At 39.7% G+C, this 17,221-nt stretch overlaps 1 protein-coding gene across 3 annotated transcripts in view; it reads left to right on the forward strand.

The window, feature by feature from the left end:
- The window catches only part of gabbr1b (gamma-aminobutyric acid (GABA) B receptor, 1b), a 119,124-nt gene that overhangs the window by 66,464 nt on the left and 35,439 nt on the right, over positions 1-17,221 (forward strand). For all 3 annotated transcript variants that reach the window (XM_085396255.1, XM_085396253.1, XM_085396254.1), the window contains 6 exons: positions 1,236-1,481; positions 1,605-1,668; positions 3,237-3,314; positions 12,581-12,731; positions 13,335-13,467; positions 16,422-16,538. In XM_085396255.1, the coding sequence (XP_085252381.1) occupies positions 1,236-1,481; positions 1,605-1,668; positions 3,237-3,314; positions 12,581-12,731; positions 13,335-13,467; positions 16,422-16,538 (789 nt within the window). The remainder of the gene's footprint in view (positions 1-1,235; positions 1,482-1,604; positions 1,669-3,236; positions 3,315-12,580; positions 12,732-13,334; positions 13,468-16,421; positions 16,539-17,221) is intronic.

Here is a 17,221-nt window from a genome sequence, read left to right on the forward strand (position 1 = left end):
AAGGATGTTAGATGCATAAAAGTGTAGAGGATGGACGTTTCGCAATCCGGTCAGTCATTTGTGTGATCCCTGAATCCATGGCTATATCATCACAAGCAATAATGACAAGAAGACTGAAATAATTTCAACAGTTAGTGTTTGTTGAATTCCCTGAGCACTTTAAAACACATAAGTAGGCCACACCTTGTGACTACTTAGAAATAATGTCACTTATGGAAAACAGACATTTTTCTATGCCTAAACTTGTTTTTGTATTAAACTTTAAGTGATTAAACAGTCACAGATTATTCTGAATCTTTTTACATGTACCATTAAAACTGTAAAGTAGACACTAACTGTCACTGTGGGTTCCCTGTTGTAAAGTCAGAGTGTTGTTTGAAACAAAAATTGTACAGCATCAAACGATTGTCTGCCAAGCCTTTTTCAAGCAGATTTAATGAAGACTCGTGGAGGTTCACTACTGAAATGACAATAACTTGCAGTGTGAACAACTTTTGTTACATATCAGTGGAAGAGCAGAACTGCAATTTTAGTACATATGCTCAGTGAAAACGTCTGAGCATGTGACCATATTGTTAAGTATTTTATACTCCCTTTCTGTTACAAGAAACATAACATTGTTTTGTTGGAATTTAACCCTATAATCCCCAATACCTTCACACAGTGCACATATTTTTAGAAACGTCATTAATTAATTAATAAGTTATTATTACTGATTATTGTTAACAAATTATTAATTATTTTTTGCCTAATAACTAAAATTCTTATAACTTAACATAGTTAAAGCTTTCATCATATACGGTGTAGCAATGATTTTTAAAATCTACAGGAAGAGGGTTTTTTTAGCCATTTTGCGTAGCCCTAGTTACTTGCAATTAGGGCTAGGCAGACATGGAAAAAAAGACAAACAGAATTAAGGTGAGGTTTGTGCACATCATGAACAATGAGCATTGTACACAAAGGAAAATGTTTTCTGTGGTATATCTGGATATAAGAATCTAACAACTTAAAATATGCCTCAAGTAAAATGCTTCAAGGTCACAATATGCTTTCTCTCTCTTTCCCTTTCTCTCTCACTGACACACACACACAAACACACATGCACACAAAAGACCATGCAAAGCAAGTGAAATGATGTAGTCACTGGGCTTCTCTTTCATATTTGTTGGGGTTTTACCTTATGATCAGTGTGTCCTGTGTCTAACTATTGCTCTGTCATGGTCTCCCGTATCCAGACCTCTCAAGAGTTTCTTGCTCAGCTCATGTCCAAACTTGGGGGTAAAAATCCAGAAGAAACAGGTGGTTTCCAAGAGGCTCCGCTGGCGTATGACGCTGTGTGGGCTCTAGCGCTGGCCCTCAACAAAACCGTTGGGCCCCTTAGGGCCAAGGGTCATCGTCTTGAAGATTTCAACTATAACAACCGAGATATCACTGCTGAGATCTACCGAGCAATGAACACCAGCTCTTTTGAAGGAGTGTCTGTAAGTGCAACACTTACTGGTGCTGGAGTGAGAGAAAAAAAGTTGCAAAGAGAAAGACACATGGGTACTGTGTGAAGGGTGTGTGTAGATATAGCATCATCAACATTTTTATGCTTCTTTCAGGGTCATGTTGTATTTGATGCTCAAGGATCTCGAATGGCCTGGACTTTAATTGAACAGCTTCAAGGTATGCTACAGCAAACATGTCTACTTTCAAATAGAACTGATTGTTTGGTCTGTCCATGTCCCAATTGCCAGTCTTGGTAGCCAGGGATTGGTCCACCAGGACCTCCACATTGTACCCGACCCCTACGGTGCCTCCTGCAGGTGGTGGGCCTGCAGGAAGATGGGTCCATGTCCCTTTTTCAGGCTGTGACCAGCCGGGCCCCATGGACTAAGGCCCGGTCACCAGACGCTCGCCCTCGGGCACCCTCCCTGGGCCTGGCTCCAGGGCAGGGATCCAGTAACCCTATCCCAGGCAGGGTGAACTGTTCCCTCGATGGTCTTGTCGTAGGGGTCTATTTCATCTAATTCAAAAAAAGACATCAGTGTCACATCTTTGTATTAAGTACACAGTGGCATTCAGGATGTGGATAATATAGTCTGACACCATCTATACCAACAGATTGAAGCAGATTTATTTAAACGAACACAAAATGTCCCCATGAAGCTTGTAACTTATTTGCTTACCTAGATTTTCAGTAGCTCATAGAGTCTTCTTGTCACAGTCAAAATGCTAGATTTGATGCCATGTAGAAAATTGTGATTTTATTTCCAAAAAGCAGACTTGATTTAACAAAGGTGAGCCTGTTTATTCAGGCTGCTGACAAATTCAATCAAACAAAAAGTCCAAAAAGCAAGGCAAACCTAAATCCACAGGAACATACTGGGACAGATCACAGACATTGTCCCACCAACTTCTTACCATTCAGCTGACTCCTCAGGATTTGCCTGACTCTCTGCAGGTGCTTACTGGTTGCAGCTCTCCTAGTGGCCTCTTCATGGTTCAAATTTGTCTGTGGGATTCTTGTAGCTGTCCTCTAAGTCTGCAATGTTGCCTTCTGGTAGTGTGATCCCCTCGGTTGTAACTACCTATATTCATATATATAAACACCCTGAGGACCAGTCAGTGAAATACATCACAGTGGGGGGAAATAAGGTACAGGTAAATACATTATGAGATAGTCAAGTGACTGAAAATGAAACCTGACTAGAGAACCAAACACAGACACTGAGAGAAACAAAAACGAAACTTTAATACAAACTGGAATTAAGAACTTAAGACTGGAAAGTCTGAAATGCATAAGGCTGGAAATGTAAATAAACAGCAAACAGAAAAACAAACAGAAGATATTTAATAATAAGCAGTACCTGAAAGTCCAAAAGCATGACAAATTGGGTCAACAACACTGGACCATCCTCTTTTCAGGATCCAGCACTGTGAAGTTCCCAATTAAACCAGAAGGTCCACTTAAAGTCACGAGATGCAATGTTTCTCCTGTTGTATGTTAAGCTGTCTACATCCTTCAAAAGGAAAGTGAGGCAGCCCACTTCACAAAATGCCAAGCATTTAATTTGAGTTCAGTTCTGGTATAATTTTGCTGTTGTACTGAAATATTTAGAGGACAAATGTCCCTATACATATTTGGCTTGTTAGTAAGGTTGAAGACACTTCTGGATCTTCATTAATTATGTTAAGAGGCATTAGAGTGTGAGCCTCCATTCTCATTCTCTCTCTTTGTCTGTATTTCACAGGAGGAAGCTATAAAAAGATCGGATACTACGACAGCACTAAAGGCAATCTGTCCTGGTATGGGAATGACAAGTGGATAGGTGAGGAACATTCATCTTCCTATGCCCCTTTGTTTCTCTGTCTTGTACTCCACCCTGCACCCTTGTTCCCCCAAATTCCTTTTTCCTCCCTCTGTTGTTACCCTCTCCTCTTTACCATCTCACTCTCTGTGGTCAAAGATTGGTGGTCAATTTGCATACATTTTTTTAGGTTTTGTTTAGCATAGAATAGAATAGCCTTTATTGTCATTGTACAGAGTACAACGAAATTGGAGTGCCACTCCCTTGGTGCAAGATAAATAATAAATATAAATGTAAAATATAAAAAGTACAATAAAATAATCGCAAGTACTCAAACAATAGTAAGTACGATATATACAAGCATGTGGGAACAGCAACAATTTGCTAAATTTTAAAAGCTCACCAGATATCCAGTTAAGTCACACCTAGATAACAACAGTTAAGCAATGTGCCACTGCACAGCACTGCTGTGCAGTGGCAGTTAGGTTCAATTTATTAATTAAGCATGAAAACAAGTTTAATGCCATGACAGCGATACATTAAACAGAAGGTGGCTGCTAGAAGTCAAGTAATCTGGGTGGATCTGTGTTCTCTAATAAGCACACAGAAGATCTGAGACTGCATCCATTTCCGTTCTGCCTGCACGAACAACAAAACGCAGATCTCACAGTGGTTAATGCACTGAAAAACTGTGGAGAATGTTGCATATATATATATATATATATATATATATATATATATATATATATATATATATATATATATATATATATATATATATATAATTCTTATATATACAAAATAAATAATAAATGAATAGAGTTAACCTCCTAGGACCCTGCATCCACATATGTGGACATCACATTTTGGGTTATTTAGACCAAAATATTGACTTTTGCTCTGTAATTATTGTTGGGGATTTTAACATCCATGTGGACAACCCTCAGGACAAAGGGACTAAAGACCTGAGTAACACTCTGGGCAACTTTGAGCTGACTCAGCATGTAACAGAGGCCACACATAATAGAGGACACACTCTTGACCTACTGATCTCCAAGAGCCTGAGCATTTCAAAGGTTACTGTGTCTGATGTGGGCTTATCTGATCATTACTGTGTTTTCTTTGAAAGTAAAATCTCAGCCCACATAAATATATCAACAGCAGTGATCACAAAACGGTGTATAACTGAAGACAGTAGTGAGATCTTTAACCAGGTCTTCCCATTAACACCTGACCTGTCCAAAGGTTCAGTCAATGAGCTCGTCAATAGCTTTAATGCAAAAAATGTTAAATGTAATGGACACTATTGCTCCCATTAAGGTGAAGGTTATCTCTGGAAGGAAAAAGTCTCCATGGAGAAACTCCACACTAGTGAAAAACGAAAAAAGAGAGTGTAGGAAAGCTGAGCGCAGATGGAGAAAAACAAACCTCCAGGTTCATTATGACATCTATAAAGAGAAACTTCACAATTATAATTTACAACTGAGGAATGCAAGGAGGTCCTACTTCTCTGACATCATCACTAAAAACAGCCATAATGCTCGGGTCTTATTTTCTATAGTTGACAGGCTAACAAACCCTCCTGTGCCAGTGGCAGCTGAACTTCATTCAACCATGGCCTGCAATGACTTTGCCAAATTCTTCACAGACAAAATCCAAAAGATTAGACAAGCAGTTGGTACATCAACAGCAGATCCAGGATATGTACTGTGTCCACCGAAAAACTGTTTAAACACCATCAAACAGTTTCACCCGATTAACAGCAAAGACCTGGAGGACATCTTAGGTCAACTGAACTCCTCCTCCTGCTGTTTAGATGTCCTGCCAACAAGTTTTTTCAAAAAGGTCTCAAAGACTTTAGAGTCAGACCTGTTACAGATCGCCAACTTTTCTTTATTATCAGGTGTGTTTCCAGAACCACTGAACCTATACTGAAAAAGGACAATCTTGACAAGACACAAATGAACAACTACAGGCCGATCTCAAATCTCCCAGTTTTAAGTAAGATCATTGAAAAAGCAGTTTCTCAACAGCTCAATTACTTCTTAAAACAGAATAACTGCTATGATGCCTTCCAGTCAGGTTTTAGACAGAACCACAGCACTGAAACCGCTCTGACCAAAGTGTTTAATGACATATGTCTGAATACAGACAGTGGAAAAATGTCAGTCCTAGTTTTACTGGATCTCAGTGCAGCATTTGATACAGTTGACCACAACATATTACTCAAACGACTGGAGAACTGGACAGGTCTTTCAGGAACTGTACTAAACTGGTTCAAAACATACTTAGAAAACAGGAAATACTTTGTATCAATAGGTAACTTCACATCCGAGCAGACAAGTATCACATGTGGAGTTCCCCAAGGTTCCATCTTGGGACCCCCTCTGTTTAACATTTACATGCTCCCACTGGCACAGATTATAAAGAACAACAAAATAAACTACCACAGCTATGCAGATGACACACAAATATATATCACAATGTCACCAGGAGACCGAGGCCCTGTACAGGCTCTTGGTAAATGCATTGAGGAAATTAATGACTGGTTGTGCCACAATTTTCTCCAACTAAACAAAAACAAAACTGAGGTAATAGTCTTTGGCGCCAAAGAAAAACGATTACAGGTCACTAGAGAACTTCAATCCATACATCTAAAAACCACAAACCAGGCGAGAAATTTGGGTGTAGTGATGGATGCAGACCTAAACTTAGAAAAACACATTAAGACAATAACAAAATCAGCTTACTATCACCTCAAGAATATTTCAAGGATAAAAGATCTGATGTCTCAACAGGACCTGGAAAAACTAGTCCATGCATTCATTTTTAGTAGGCTTGATTACTGTAACAGCATCTTTACAGGTCTACCTAAAAAATCAGTCAGACAACTACAGCTCATTCAGAACTCTGCTGCTCGAGTCCTCACTAAGACCAAAAAAGTGGACCACATCAGTCCAGCTCTGAGGTCTTTACACTGGCTGCCTGTCCATCAGAGGATAGACTTTAAAGTTCTGATGCTGGCCTATAAAGCTCTGAATGGTTTAGGACCAAAATACATCAGTGACCTCCTGACGCAGTATGAACCTTCCAGATCCCTCAGGTCATCTGGATCCGGTCTTTTATCAGTTCCCGGAGTCAGAACCAGACACGGAGAAGCTGCATTCAGCTTTTATGCTCCTTATATCTGGAACAAACTCCCAGAAAGCCTCAGATCAGCTGAAACACTCAGTTTATTTAAATCCAGGTTGAAGACTCACCTATTCTCAGCTGCATTTGAATAAAGCACCAAATCCACACTTTTAAGCTTAAATTTCAAAACTTACACTAACTACTGATCTTATCTATTTCTGATTTTATCTGTTTTGATTTTATATACTGTTTTGTTTGTTTGTTAATTAGTTAAGCTTAAATTTCAAAACTTACATTAACTACTGATTTTATCTACTGTTCTGATTTTATCTGTTTTGATTTTATATACTGTTTTGTTTGTTTGTTTGTTTGTTAAGTCGGATTAGAGCTCTGGGTAGCTCCCCAGCTGGGTCTAGACTGGGTCTAGAGAGTATTTTAAATTCAGGGAATTTAAAATAGAAAGTAACTCGTCCACAGAAGGACTGGTAGCTCCCCTTACGATAAGGGTTCAGATCGCGCGAACAGGTGTGAAATGTGTGTGTTTAGTTAGTTTGTTTGTTTGCTTGTTTTAATCAATTTTAAATCATACTTTTTATTTGTTTTTGTTTCTAATGTCTCTGTAAAGCACTTTGAATCACCTTGTTGTTGAATTGTGCTATACAAATAAATTTGCCTTGCCTTGCCTTGCCTTGCCTACAAGGGCCTGATATCCACTTATGAGGATGTTATACTGCCACTGTTCTATCAAAATTCTAACAAATATCCTCATTTGTGGCTCTCATTTTTCTTAGAAACAAAAATCAGGTAAAAAAAAAAAAAACATTTGATAATTCTTTGTTTTTACATTCATCGGGCCCCAATATGCCCAAATATTAAATATTAAATTAATATTAAATTAAAAATGCATGCTCTGGAAGAGTTCAGGTGTTAGGAGGTTAAACATTATTTAAAAATTGAGGTTTATGTATCATATTTACTATATTTACCACCCTAATTCCCCACAATGCTTGCTTTTGGTGCAGTGCCACCAGAGGTCCTAATGATAATGAGCCTCCAATACTGATTTTCAGCCTTGTCCCTTTCACAAAGAGGATTCTCCAGATTGGTGAATTTTAATATTATTTACTGTGGATGATGACATATTGATAGTCTTTAGAGTATTACATTGTGGAGCATTATTCTGAAACTGTTCCACAATTTGTAGACACGTTTTTTGCAGTCTAGCTAACCTTTGTTTCTTCTGAAACACTGCCTTTGTAAGATGCTCTTTTATTACCCAATCATCTTACTGACCTGAACCCAATTAACCAAATTAGCTGCAGAATGTGCCTGATACTAAATTTATTTAGTAACACATAAAACCAAACATTTATCTGGAACTTGTTACAGTTTTGTTTTTATAAGTGGTGAATATCTTTTCATATTGGAAAATAACAATAACAACAAAAAAGATTACCTACAGCACTGCGTACCACTAAAACTGACAGCTGAAATGGAGGTGACAGCACATGCCCAGTTATGTGCACTAACACCAAAGGGGGATGCAGTTTGCTATTGCCATACAAAATGGAAGAGCATGCACATTGCATTCATGAGGGAGATGGAAGTTACACCTCTAATGTTGTTTTGAACACAGATATGTTTCACCTACCTACTTTCTTTGTCATCTCTTGAGATCGTTTTCTTCCAAACAAGGTGAATTATAATGGGGGCTAATTTGCTATCAGTCATGAATAGGGATGGGTACCGGTATCCGGTGCCATTATGGGACCGGTTCTGACATAAACGGTAGTAACCAGACCGAAAAGCAGAGCACATTTCGGTGCTTTATTTCGGTGCTTTTTTTCCTGAGAGTCATACACTTTGGATTCTAGCCAATCATTTTACCTTTCTGAGGATAGTAGGCGGGCCCAGGTACATACGTTCTTTTAGAGCAGAGCTACAGATTAAAAAGTCTGGCTGTACTTCACAGCAAAAGATGCAAACTCAGCAGCCTGCAACAAGTGCTTTAAGCTGATGCTGTGCAAAGGAGGTAACACCTCGAATCTGATTAAACACCTGGTGACGCATAGCGTTTTTTTAAAAGCCGAGAAATGCACAGTATTCCATAGCTTGCTGCGAGACCTCACAACGTGCACATCTACTGCGGGTGTGTTGCCTGTTATCGGACCCGGAGTTAGCAACATCCCCCAAGAACCTGAAGAGTAGAGTCCTGGCCCCTAGCCCTGCCAGTGTAGCAGAAATGATGAGGATGATGATGGCAGCAGCAGCCGTTTTTCTCTGCGTGAGTAGCTTAATGTTGTTCGTGTGTAATTTACGTTGAGTAGGCTAACCACGTTATTACATTAATGCACGTAAGGTGAACTAGCAAACACCATCGTAGTTACATGCGGCTGTCTTCTTGTTTGATGGCAGATACTCCCTTCACCCTGGCCAAAAAGGCTAAAATGACCAAAGAAAAAGTGGAAAACAGCTAAACATGAGAGGTTTTTAGACAAAATTGGTGTTTTTTCCATTGATTAAGCACTGCTTCCAGCCAAGAGTGATACCATATATGTTCTATAGCTGCAGAAAAGGCAAACATTGTTATCTTTTTACAAAAAAACAGCTAAACATGAGAGGTTTTTGGACAAAGTGTGTGTTCTCCACTCTTTAAGCACCGGTTCGAGCACCGGTTCGAGCACCGTTTAAGCACCGGCACCGTTTCAAAAGTACCGGTTTGGTACTGGTATCGGATAAAACCTAAATGATACCCATCCCTAGTCATGAATAATAAATGTGCTCAGTGTCATTCGTAGCTCCTTAGGGTGTAAAGTGTAACTTTTAGACAACAAGGTCATCCAAGTGGCCTCTCTCTGGTATGACAAACCTTCAAGGGAGGGCTTGTTGTATATGTTGTATTTTTGCAGTCATGCATATTCAAGTGAGGGACATCTGTAAGTTGCCAGATGCTTTCAGCAAGTGGACTTGTTACGTAATGCAGTCATGATGGGCAGTCACCCTAAGGGACATGTCTAGTTGCTCTCCTTCCCTTGCTGTCCGTCCTGTCCTTATAATTGGTTGGTGCCAAAGGTAGCTGTGGTGGTGACATGACAGAATTAGGCCTCCTTACTGTGAGTTTGTTGTAGATTGGTTCTTACGTGTCTTTGTGTTCCAGCAATGGGTATTGTACGAGACATACAGGTTTTCCCCTTGTTCCTCATGTTTGTCTCTTTCTTCTGCAAATTCTTTCTTCATAATCCATCCTGATTCATTAGTTTCTTATCTATATAAATCTGTCTAACCTGTCATTTTTCTCTCTTCTCTCTCTCACTTTTATTTTCAAGTGTTTGTTCATCTCCATACTTCCTCTTCATTCTTTCAGTCTCTTTGACAATCACTGGCTTTCTCACATAATGTAATTGTAACCGTTATGGAGCCAATTGTCATGGTAACATACTATCCTGATTCTACCATCAAGGGGCAGGGAGAGGTCTTAATGTAGGAGAACACATTTCCCAAAGGACGGACACACACACACACACACACACACACACACACACACACACACACACACACACACACACACACACACACACAGGTAGATTATCTCCCTTCAGCAAACACACCCACTCACTTGCACAGTGCATAGTCTTTATGAGTTATGATCCTGGCTCCCTACAGTTTAGTCTTTTTACTGCAGAATGTGTATTTACAAGGCATTGCACAGAGGGTGAAAAATGCTTCCTAAAACTTTAACACGAAAACAGAGCTAAAATGAAGCAGTGCTTACAATGTAAAATGCTAATGTGGCAGACAGTTTCTTAAAGTGTATATATACACACACACACACACACACACGCACGCACACACACACACACACAAACACAGTAGCTATATTTGAATACAGTGTCAGCGAGCGACATCTCTGTTTTGACTAATTGCATTTTACTTATGTGACAAGAGATCGCCCCATGCAAATATCACCAAAGGTGGAAGAGAAAAGATATTATAGGCGCTGATGTGAAATGTCTGTTTTAACCAAAAAAATATGAAAACAAAAAACGCAAAGGAAAGACACAACACCAGCAGCACCTTAATAAAATGTCATCCTCATCCTCCTCACCGCAAGCCTCATCTCGTGAACTCAAGTCAAAACTCGAACACACAGAAACACATAAACATACCTATTTATTCCTGATGATGTTGCAGTTATTTATTGTCACCAGAATAGACATGCTATGAGAGCTAGCATTACACCAGCTAATGTTAGGATTTTGTGTCCTAAAAATCACACTTTGTTAACAGTTTGATTGCATTCTTACATCATATCAGGGTGTAGTCACTAAGTCTTAAGAAGCAAGTAAGTTATTACCACTCAATTACCAAAGTAAAAACCCCTTAATATGCAAGTAATATCATGGTAGCAACAGTGGTTACAGTTGAATAATATTACACTTTTTCACACATTTGTTTATTGCCCAGCTTGAAGGCATATGTGGAAAGACTTGTGGAAGACTTCCAGCTTGTGGAAAGACCAGACCCCACACACACAGTGTGCACGGAATGTCTCTTTATTCCTTTTTGCCACACAGCAGTGTATTTCCACAGGTTTGACAAACATGCATGTCCCACTACTGCTCCTCCCCAGCACACGTCTGAAGCCTCCTTCCTCTCCACTCCAGCGTCACTAAAACAGTAGAGAGCTTGTCAGCGCATCACCACAACCTGTCCACTCACCTGCCTGGCACCGCCTCTTGAGCTCACTCTTCCACCTCTCCCCTGCAGCTGAACCAGGGACCACATCCTGGCCACAGTCCATAGTTCATATTCCTTGTCTGTACTGGCAGAGAAGAACTAGCCAACTTAGGGACAGAAAAAATGGTTCTTTAGTTAACCAGCTCAGAAACAAAGCTGACGCAGGCTCAGGCAGAAAAACTGTCTCTTGCTGAGGAAAGGATTGCTGACAATGAGAACCCCGTTTCCACCTCGAAGAAGGAACATCTTTGGAGCCGGTGCAGCAGGTGCTTCCAATGAGCAGTGTGGAATCATTGATCCAGAGTAGAGAGTAGAGAGCGAGGGACACAAAACGAGCATGAGGGACACAGGGAGAGAGAACGGGACAGACACAGAAACACAGACACACGGACACAAAAAGAGAGTGGGACAAACAGAACATGAAACGGAACAAAACTCAAAGAACTAAGAACTAGCACCAGGGCTCTCAAAACTGAACATAATAATCCCCTAATTCCCTAAAACATGAACAAGACCAAACAATGCAAAACACGTAATACAAAATGCCCAAACAAACTCAAAACAATAGGTCAAAACTCAGGACTGTGACAATAACTACAATTAAAAATGTATATTTATATGTATCTCTGGAGGTCTCCACCGGGTTGGTTAACTTTTCAGTTGCTGATAAGTCTACCTACGTCTGACAATTTCAATAAATCTGTTTCCAGTAGCGATTCCCTGGCTGCAGCTGATAGCAGGGGTACTCTGAACCTTTGAAAGTCCTGAAAGCCAAAAAAACCCCTTCATGCTAAATATTAGGTCCGAGTCAAACAAAACTTTCCAACAATGCTTTATCATTGCCAGTTGTCATTTAAAACCAGCCTATTCTTGTGACTTGTAGCCATAAGGTGCAAACAGTCCTTATTTGCTGTTGTTATATTTTTCTAATAACATTCTACTATACTAACTAGTAACATGTGAAAAAACTATTCTGTTTTCGAGGGGTTGTCTTGTTATTACCTTTCCAGTGCATTTTTTGTTACTGTGATTTGGACCAAATCAGGTGAATTGGATTCATAATGTTACTTTGCAAATCTGGGAAAGGACTCATGAACAACGTGGAAATCAGTTAATAAAAAAATAATCCAGACATTTAGTCCAGAGCTGCATTTCTGTACCTATTAGTGCTGGTTGCAATGTGAATGGTAAATTAACCTTGCCAATGGGGCCACATATTATGTGGCTGTGTGTGACTCACTACTAACATTAATGGCTCTTGGAGGATGGGCTTTGCTAGACACTAAACTGACAGGAGACCAAACACTGGCATGCATTTAGCATTTCTGCTCTGCTAATTAGTTTCCCCTTGATCCCACTTGCTCATGTCCTTTGTTGCCTAAAGTGTTCTTAACCTTCATGTTTTGTGTGTCTGTTAGGCTCTGGACCTCCTGCAGACCAGACAGTGGTCATTGAAGAGTTTCGCTACCTGTCTCAGAAGCTCTTTGTGTCTGTGTCTGTCTTTGCTGGGTTGGGAATCCTTCTGGGAATTGTCTGCCTCACTTTCAATATTTACAACAGCAACGTCAGGTACAAAAACTCAACTCTACTTTCACTTTGTACTAATTATATAAACAATAGAGCAAATACATTTTTTGTTATGCAAGAGGCGAGATACTACCCACGCAAGAGCTATGCAGAAATGGTGATGCTGAGGAAAAACCAAAACATTTAGAAAGCTTTTTGAGTCATTTGAAACAAGTAAACAAGGACTGACTGAGAGTTACTTTGTTTTGAGCTGCAGTAAAAATAAATCAGCTAAATCTTTTGTTAATATTCTATGATATGACACAAATTAAATGTCATATCATAGAATATTCTATAAGTACTCTACAAGTAGTCATAGAAAGGGTAACATCATTGGAGACAGTGTGCATTGTGTTGCAAAGAATCATTTTCGCTGTCTGTGTCAGCATTTAGTTCAAACCTTTATGAGGTTTCGTTACTGCTCAAAGCACCAGAGGGTTCACTTTTTATTGACTATGAGTATTCTAGTGGAATACATCACAAATTCCACTGAAGGCCATGCATTCTTTGGTTTGTGGTGAAATGCATTTTAAAAGTAATCATCCCAATACATACACTATGTTTCTACTTGCTTCTTTAAAATAACTGTTGGTGCTGTTGCTCCAGGTACATTCAGAACTCTCAGCCCTACCTTAACAACATGACAGCAGTAGGCTGCATGATGTCTCTGGCTGCTGTCTTTCCTCTGGGTATTGATGGCCTTCATGTCCACAGGAAGCAGTTTCCTATCATCTGCCAGGTACACTTTTAAAGTTGCATCTAACACAATGATTTAGCTAAAGACTTTTAACACTGATGATTAATTTCCTAGTGCTAATTAGAATTATCGTTCTTTACTGAACGGCAACTACAAAATTCAGAAAATGAGTGGCAGGTGGATAACACAGGACAGCAGGAGTGGAGCAGAGCAGGTTAGCATGGTAAGGCATAGGCTGACAATCAGAAGTAGGGCTGGGCGATATGGCCTAAAATCCATATCACGGGATAATTTGAAGCATGTGCGGTAACGATATATATCGCGATATATTATTTTCTTCTGTATAACGTATTTTCCACACTTAAAATCCTTTAATTTTCTCAAAAATCGAGAGTGTGCCTTATGTATGAATTTTGGTTGTGCTTACTGACCTCGAACCAATCTGTTAAAATCTGTTAAAAAATGTTCTAATACAACTTTGGTAAGCCGCACTGCTTGATGGATTGTCAGAGCATTACGGCTGCCGTAGTGAGGAGCTTCGCGGAGTAATCTGGGTCCAAAACTCCTTCCGCTTCAAGTCCCAAAGTCAAACGAACACTGAGACTTAAAAATGGAGTTAGAAGTTAACAGGAAGTTAGCTCGCTAGTTTCCACCGAAACATGACATACCATGTTCTGACTGAGAGATTTCTGAAACTAATTAAAACGTACAGCTCTGCTACCACTTCCAACATAAATGAAGACAGAAAACTAAACAGCAGTGGCGTTTGCAGGGTTACTGAAGTTCGACTACCTGGTATATAATGTTGTGCTACGTGATTGCTAGCGACACAGCTATGTTAGCATAACATTAGCACAGTGAAGCTGGAGGATGAACGCCAATTTTTTTTCCACTCGATAAAAGTTAACGTGAGGGATTCTGGTGGTCAGGGACAAATGCAATCGCATAGCAGGATGCTATACACGGGCCAAACGTCAGTCAGGAGAACAACTGAGATTATTCATCCACAATACAAGGTTAGTTATTAATATACTGCAACAACATGGGAATAGAGCAGCTGCAAGAGAATTCAACATTAATGAATCAATGTTACGGAAGTGGAGGAAGCGCAGTTTTTGGCTTTCCCATATTTCTAAAGTGCTTCATCTCTTTGCTATGACTGTCGACTGGCATAATTTGCAGATGATAATGGTTGTAACCGCTGCGATGCTTTCGACCAAACAGGCGCAGCTTGATGACATCATCAACATGCGCTATCGCGATGGAGCGATATAGTCAAAATCTCTATCGTTGGCCAAATTTATATCGTTTCTATCGTATATCGTTTATATCGCCCACCCCTAATCAGAAGGCAGACAGAGTAACAGTAAGTTTGTCAATGGGAAACTGAAGCAGAAGTAGCTAGGAGAGACACAACTATGACGGCTAAGACAATATGGTGGTGCCCTCCTGTACCATCCAGGGCTTGATGAGGTTATTCAGAGCAGGTGGGAGGACAACTCAAGCAGAAGGATTCGGCCAATAGGTTGACCCTAGGAACCCAGAACTCCACCTAAAAAGTGAAAGATTCTCATAAGAAGTGAGAGAGGAACAGAAAAAAAATAGCATACCCAGATCATGACACCAGTTAGACTTGGAAGTAGAGCAGGGCGATATGACCAAAAATATTTATCACGATATACATTTGAAAATTTGCGATAATGATATAACTGACGATATAATTGGCACTAGAAAAATTACTTTACAACTCCACAACTTTATTAGTGCAAAAAAACCCATCAATGTATTTTCACTTAAACAAGCAGCTGTTTTTTATGTGCATTAAAGTTATATAAAATGTAACAGTGCAAATGCAAATTCCTTGCTGACAGTTTAACCAAAAGGCATTTCCAGTGGAAACTGGCCGACATATCCTCAGCATAACCATGTAAAATATCCACAAAACTTAAAAAGAGGTTATACACACACAATACGGTAACATTATGTTGAAGCACAGTACGTATCACTCCGCGAGGCTCCGCCTACGATAGCCGTGATGCTCCGACAATCCATCAAGCGGTGCGGCTTCGTAGCTCAGCAAAGTCGTACTAAAACATTTGACAGATTTTCAAGCGCCGTGTACATAAAATAGTTTCCAGGTCAGTAAACACAACCAGAATTCATACATAAGGCACATGGGATTATAAGGGGCACTGTCGAGTTTCAGAAAAATCAAAGGATCGATTTTAAGTATGCCGTATTTTCCAAACAACACAGTAATAACGACGGCCCGCTAGCATGCTCTACCAAAAATAGTGCTTTGTTGTGTATCTGACGGACAAAGGCTAAACCAGTTCCACACCACTGAAGTTGCAGCATTTTTACAAACCAGTTCTGCTTCATCCGTTTCATTTAACGATCCACTTTCGCTCTCCTGATTCTGCGTCGCCACCATGTGCGTATGTAAACAAAGGCACTGCTCTTGTGTGTTTTACCCATATTCTATCGCGATATTTCATTTTCCTATCGTTGCCCAAAATTACACCGGTATTACCGTGAACGGTATGATATAGCCCAGCCCTACTTGGCTGGTTGTTGTATAAATGAATTGGCCTTGACAAATTCTGTATCAACGGGACAAAAAGATAAAGCAACTAATTGTTCTGTATTTTGAAGTCTTCAAACTATTTCAGATTTCTTTAAGTGGAATGAAAAACAGATATTATCCTATAGTAAAACATTGTTACTCCTTCCTCCCTGATGAGACTTTGACTTAAACTTTTACTCTTCCTTGTGATGTCAGTTGTCTGACTTATTCTGCCCATAGCAGGCAGGTCACCACTGCTCTATCACAGAGGGTTGTGTACAGGATTGACAGCCTCACAGAGGGTTTTTGTCATTTCAAACTCAAACAGGGCTTAATGATGAAGAATGACTGAAGAGCTTATTTGATTCATCTACTTGATATATTAATCAATGTAATCTTAAAACCTTTCATGTCTCTTCTTCTCCACTAGTTTCGCCTGTGGCTGCTTGGCCTGGGTTTCAGTCTTGCATATGGCAGCATGTTCACCAAGATCTGGTGGGTTCACACTGTCTTCACAAAGAAGGATGAAAAGAAGGATAAGAAGAAGGTAAATGAGACAGGGAGTTGAAACTTTACATTTGACAGCTCTTTGAATTTGAATTATGGGACTTTATGCAGTTTGTTGAAAAACTAAATACACTTGTACAATACTAAGAGCATTCCAGTGTTCTACTGTAAAGTCAAATGGGAAGCTGCCTGTTGACCACAAATCTTGGCTGTAACCGCACAATTTGCACAAGATTTACTCATTTGCGCATGGAAACATTCAGGGTAAAACTGTCAGACTCATAACACCACCTAAATTTGTTCTTAACCACCATATGTCTTTTTAGTTAATCAGATTCATTGCAAGTCCACAAGCACATGTTCCCTTCCTGCAATCGTTATATTGTCTGCATACCGTCACACCACTTCTCTAAATCTCTATATCTCTGGAAACATATTTGTCTCCAGTTTAAGCTGAGAAAGTGGAAAAGTCTGCATTGCCAAGGCAAAGAAAGAAAAGCGATTCTGACTGCAGGAATTGAAATAATAGTGTGGAAGAAGTAAGCTAGCAATGTTTCCATGGGACTAATTACCATTAACATTACCATTACCCCCCCCCCCCCCCAAATAAAGGCTGAAATAACAAGTGTGTTTAATATTATATTGCTGCTCAGTTATTAAAGAGAAAATATTGTGTGTTATTTAAAAGTGTGACTTTTAAATAACACACATACTGTGACTATA

The sequence above is a fragment of the Rhamphochromis longiceps genome, linkage group LG22 (assembly GCF_057381845.1).
Source record: "Rhamphochromis longiceps isolate RC_006_pf linkage group LG22, R_longiceps_female_GT1.1, whole genome shotgun sequence".
Lineage (NCBI taxonomy): Eukaryota > Metazoa > Chordata > Actinopteri > Cichliformes > Cichlidae > Rhamphochromis > Rhamphochromis longiceps.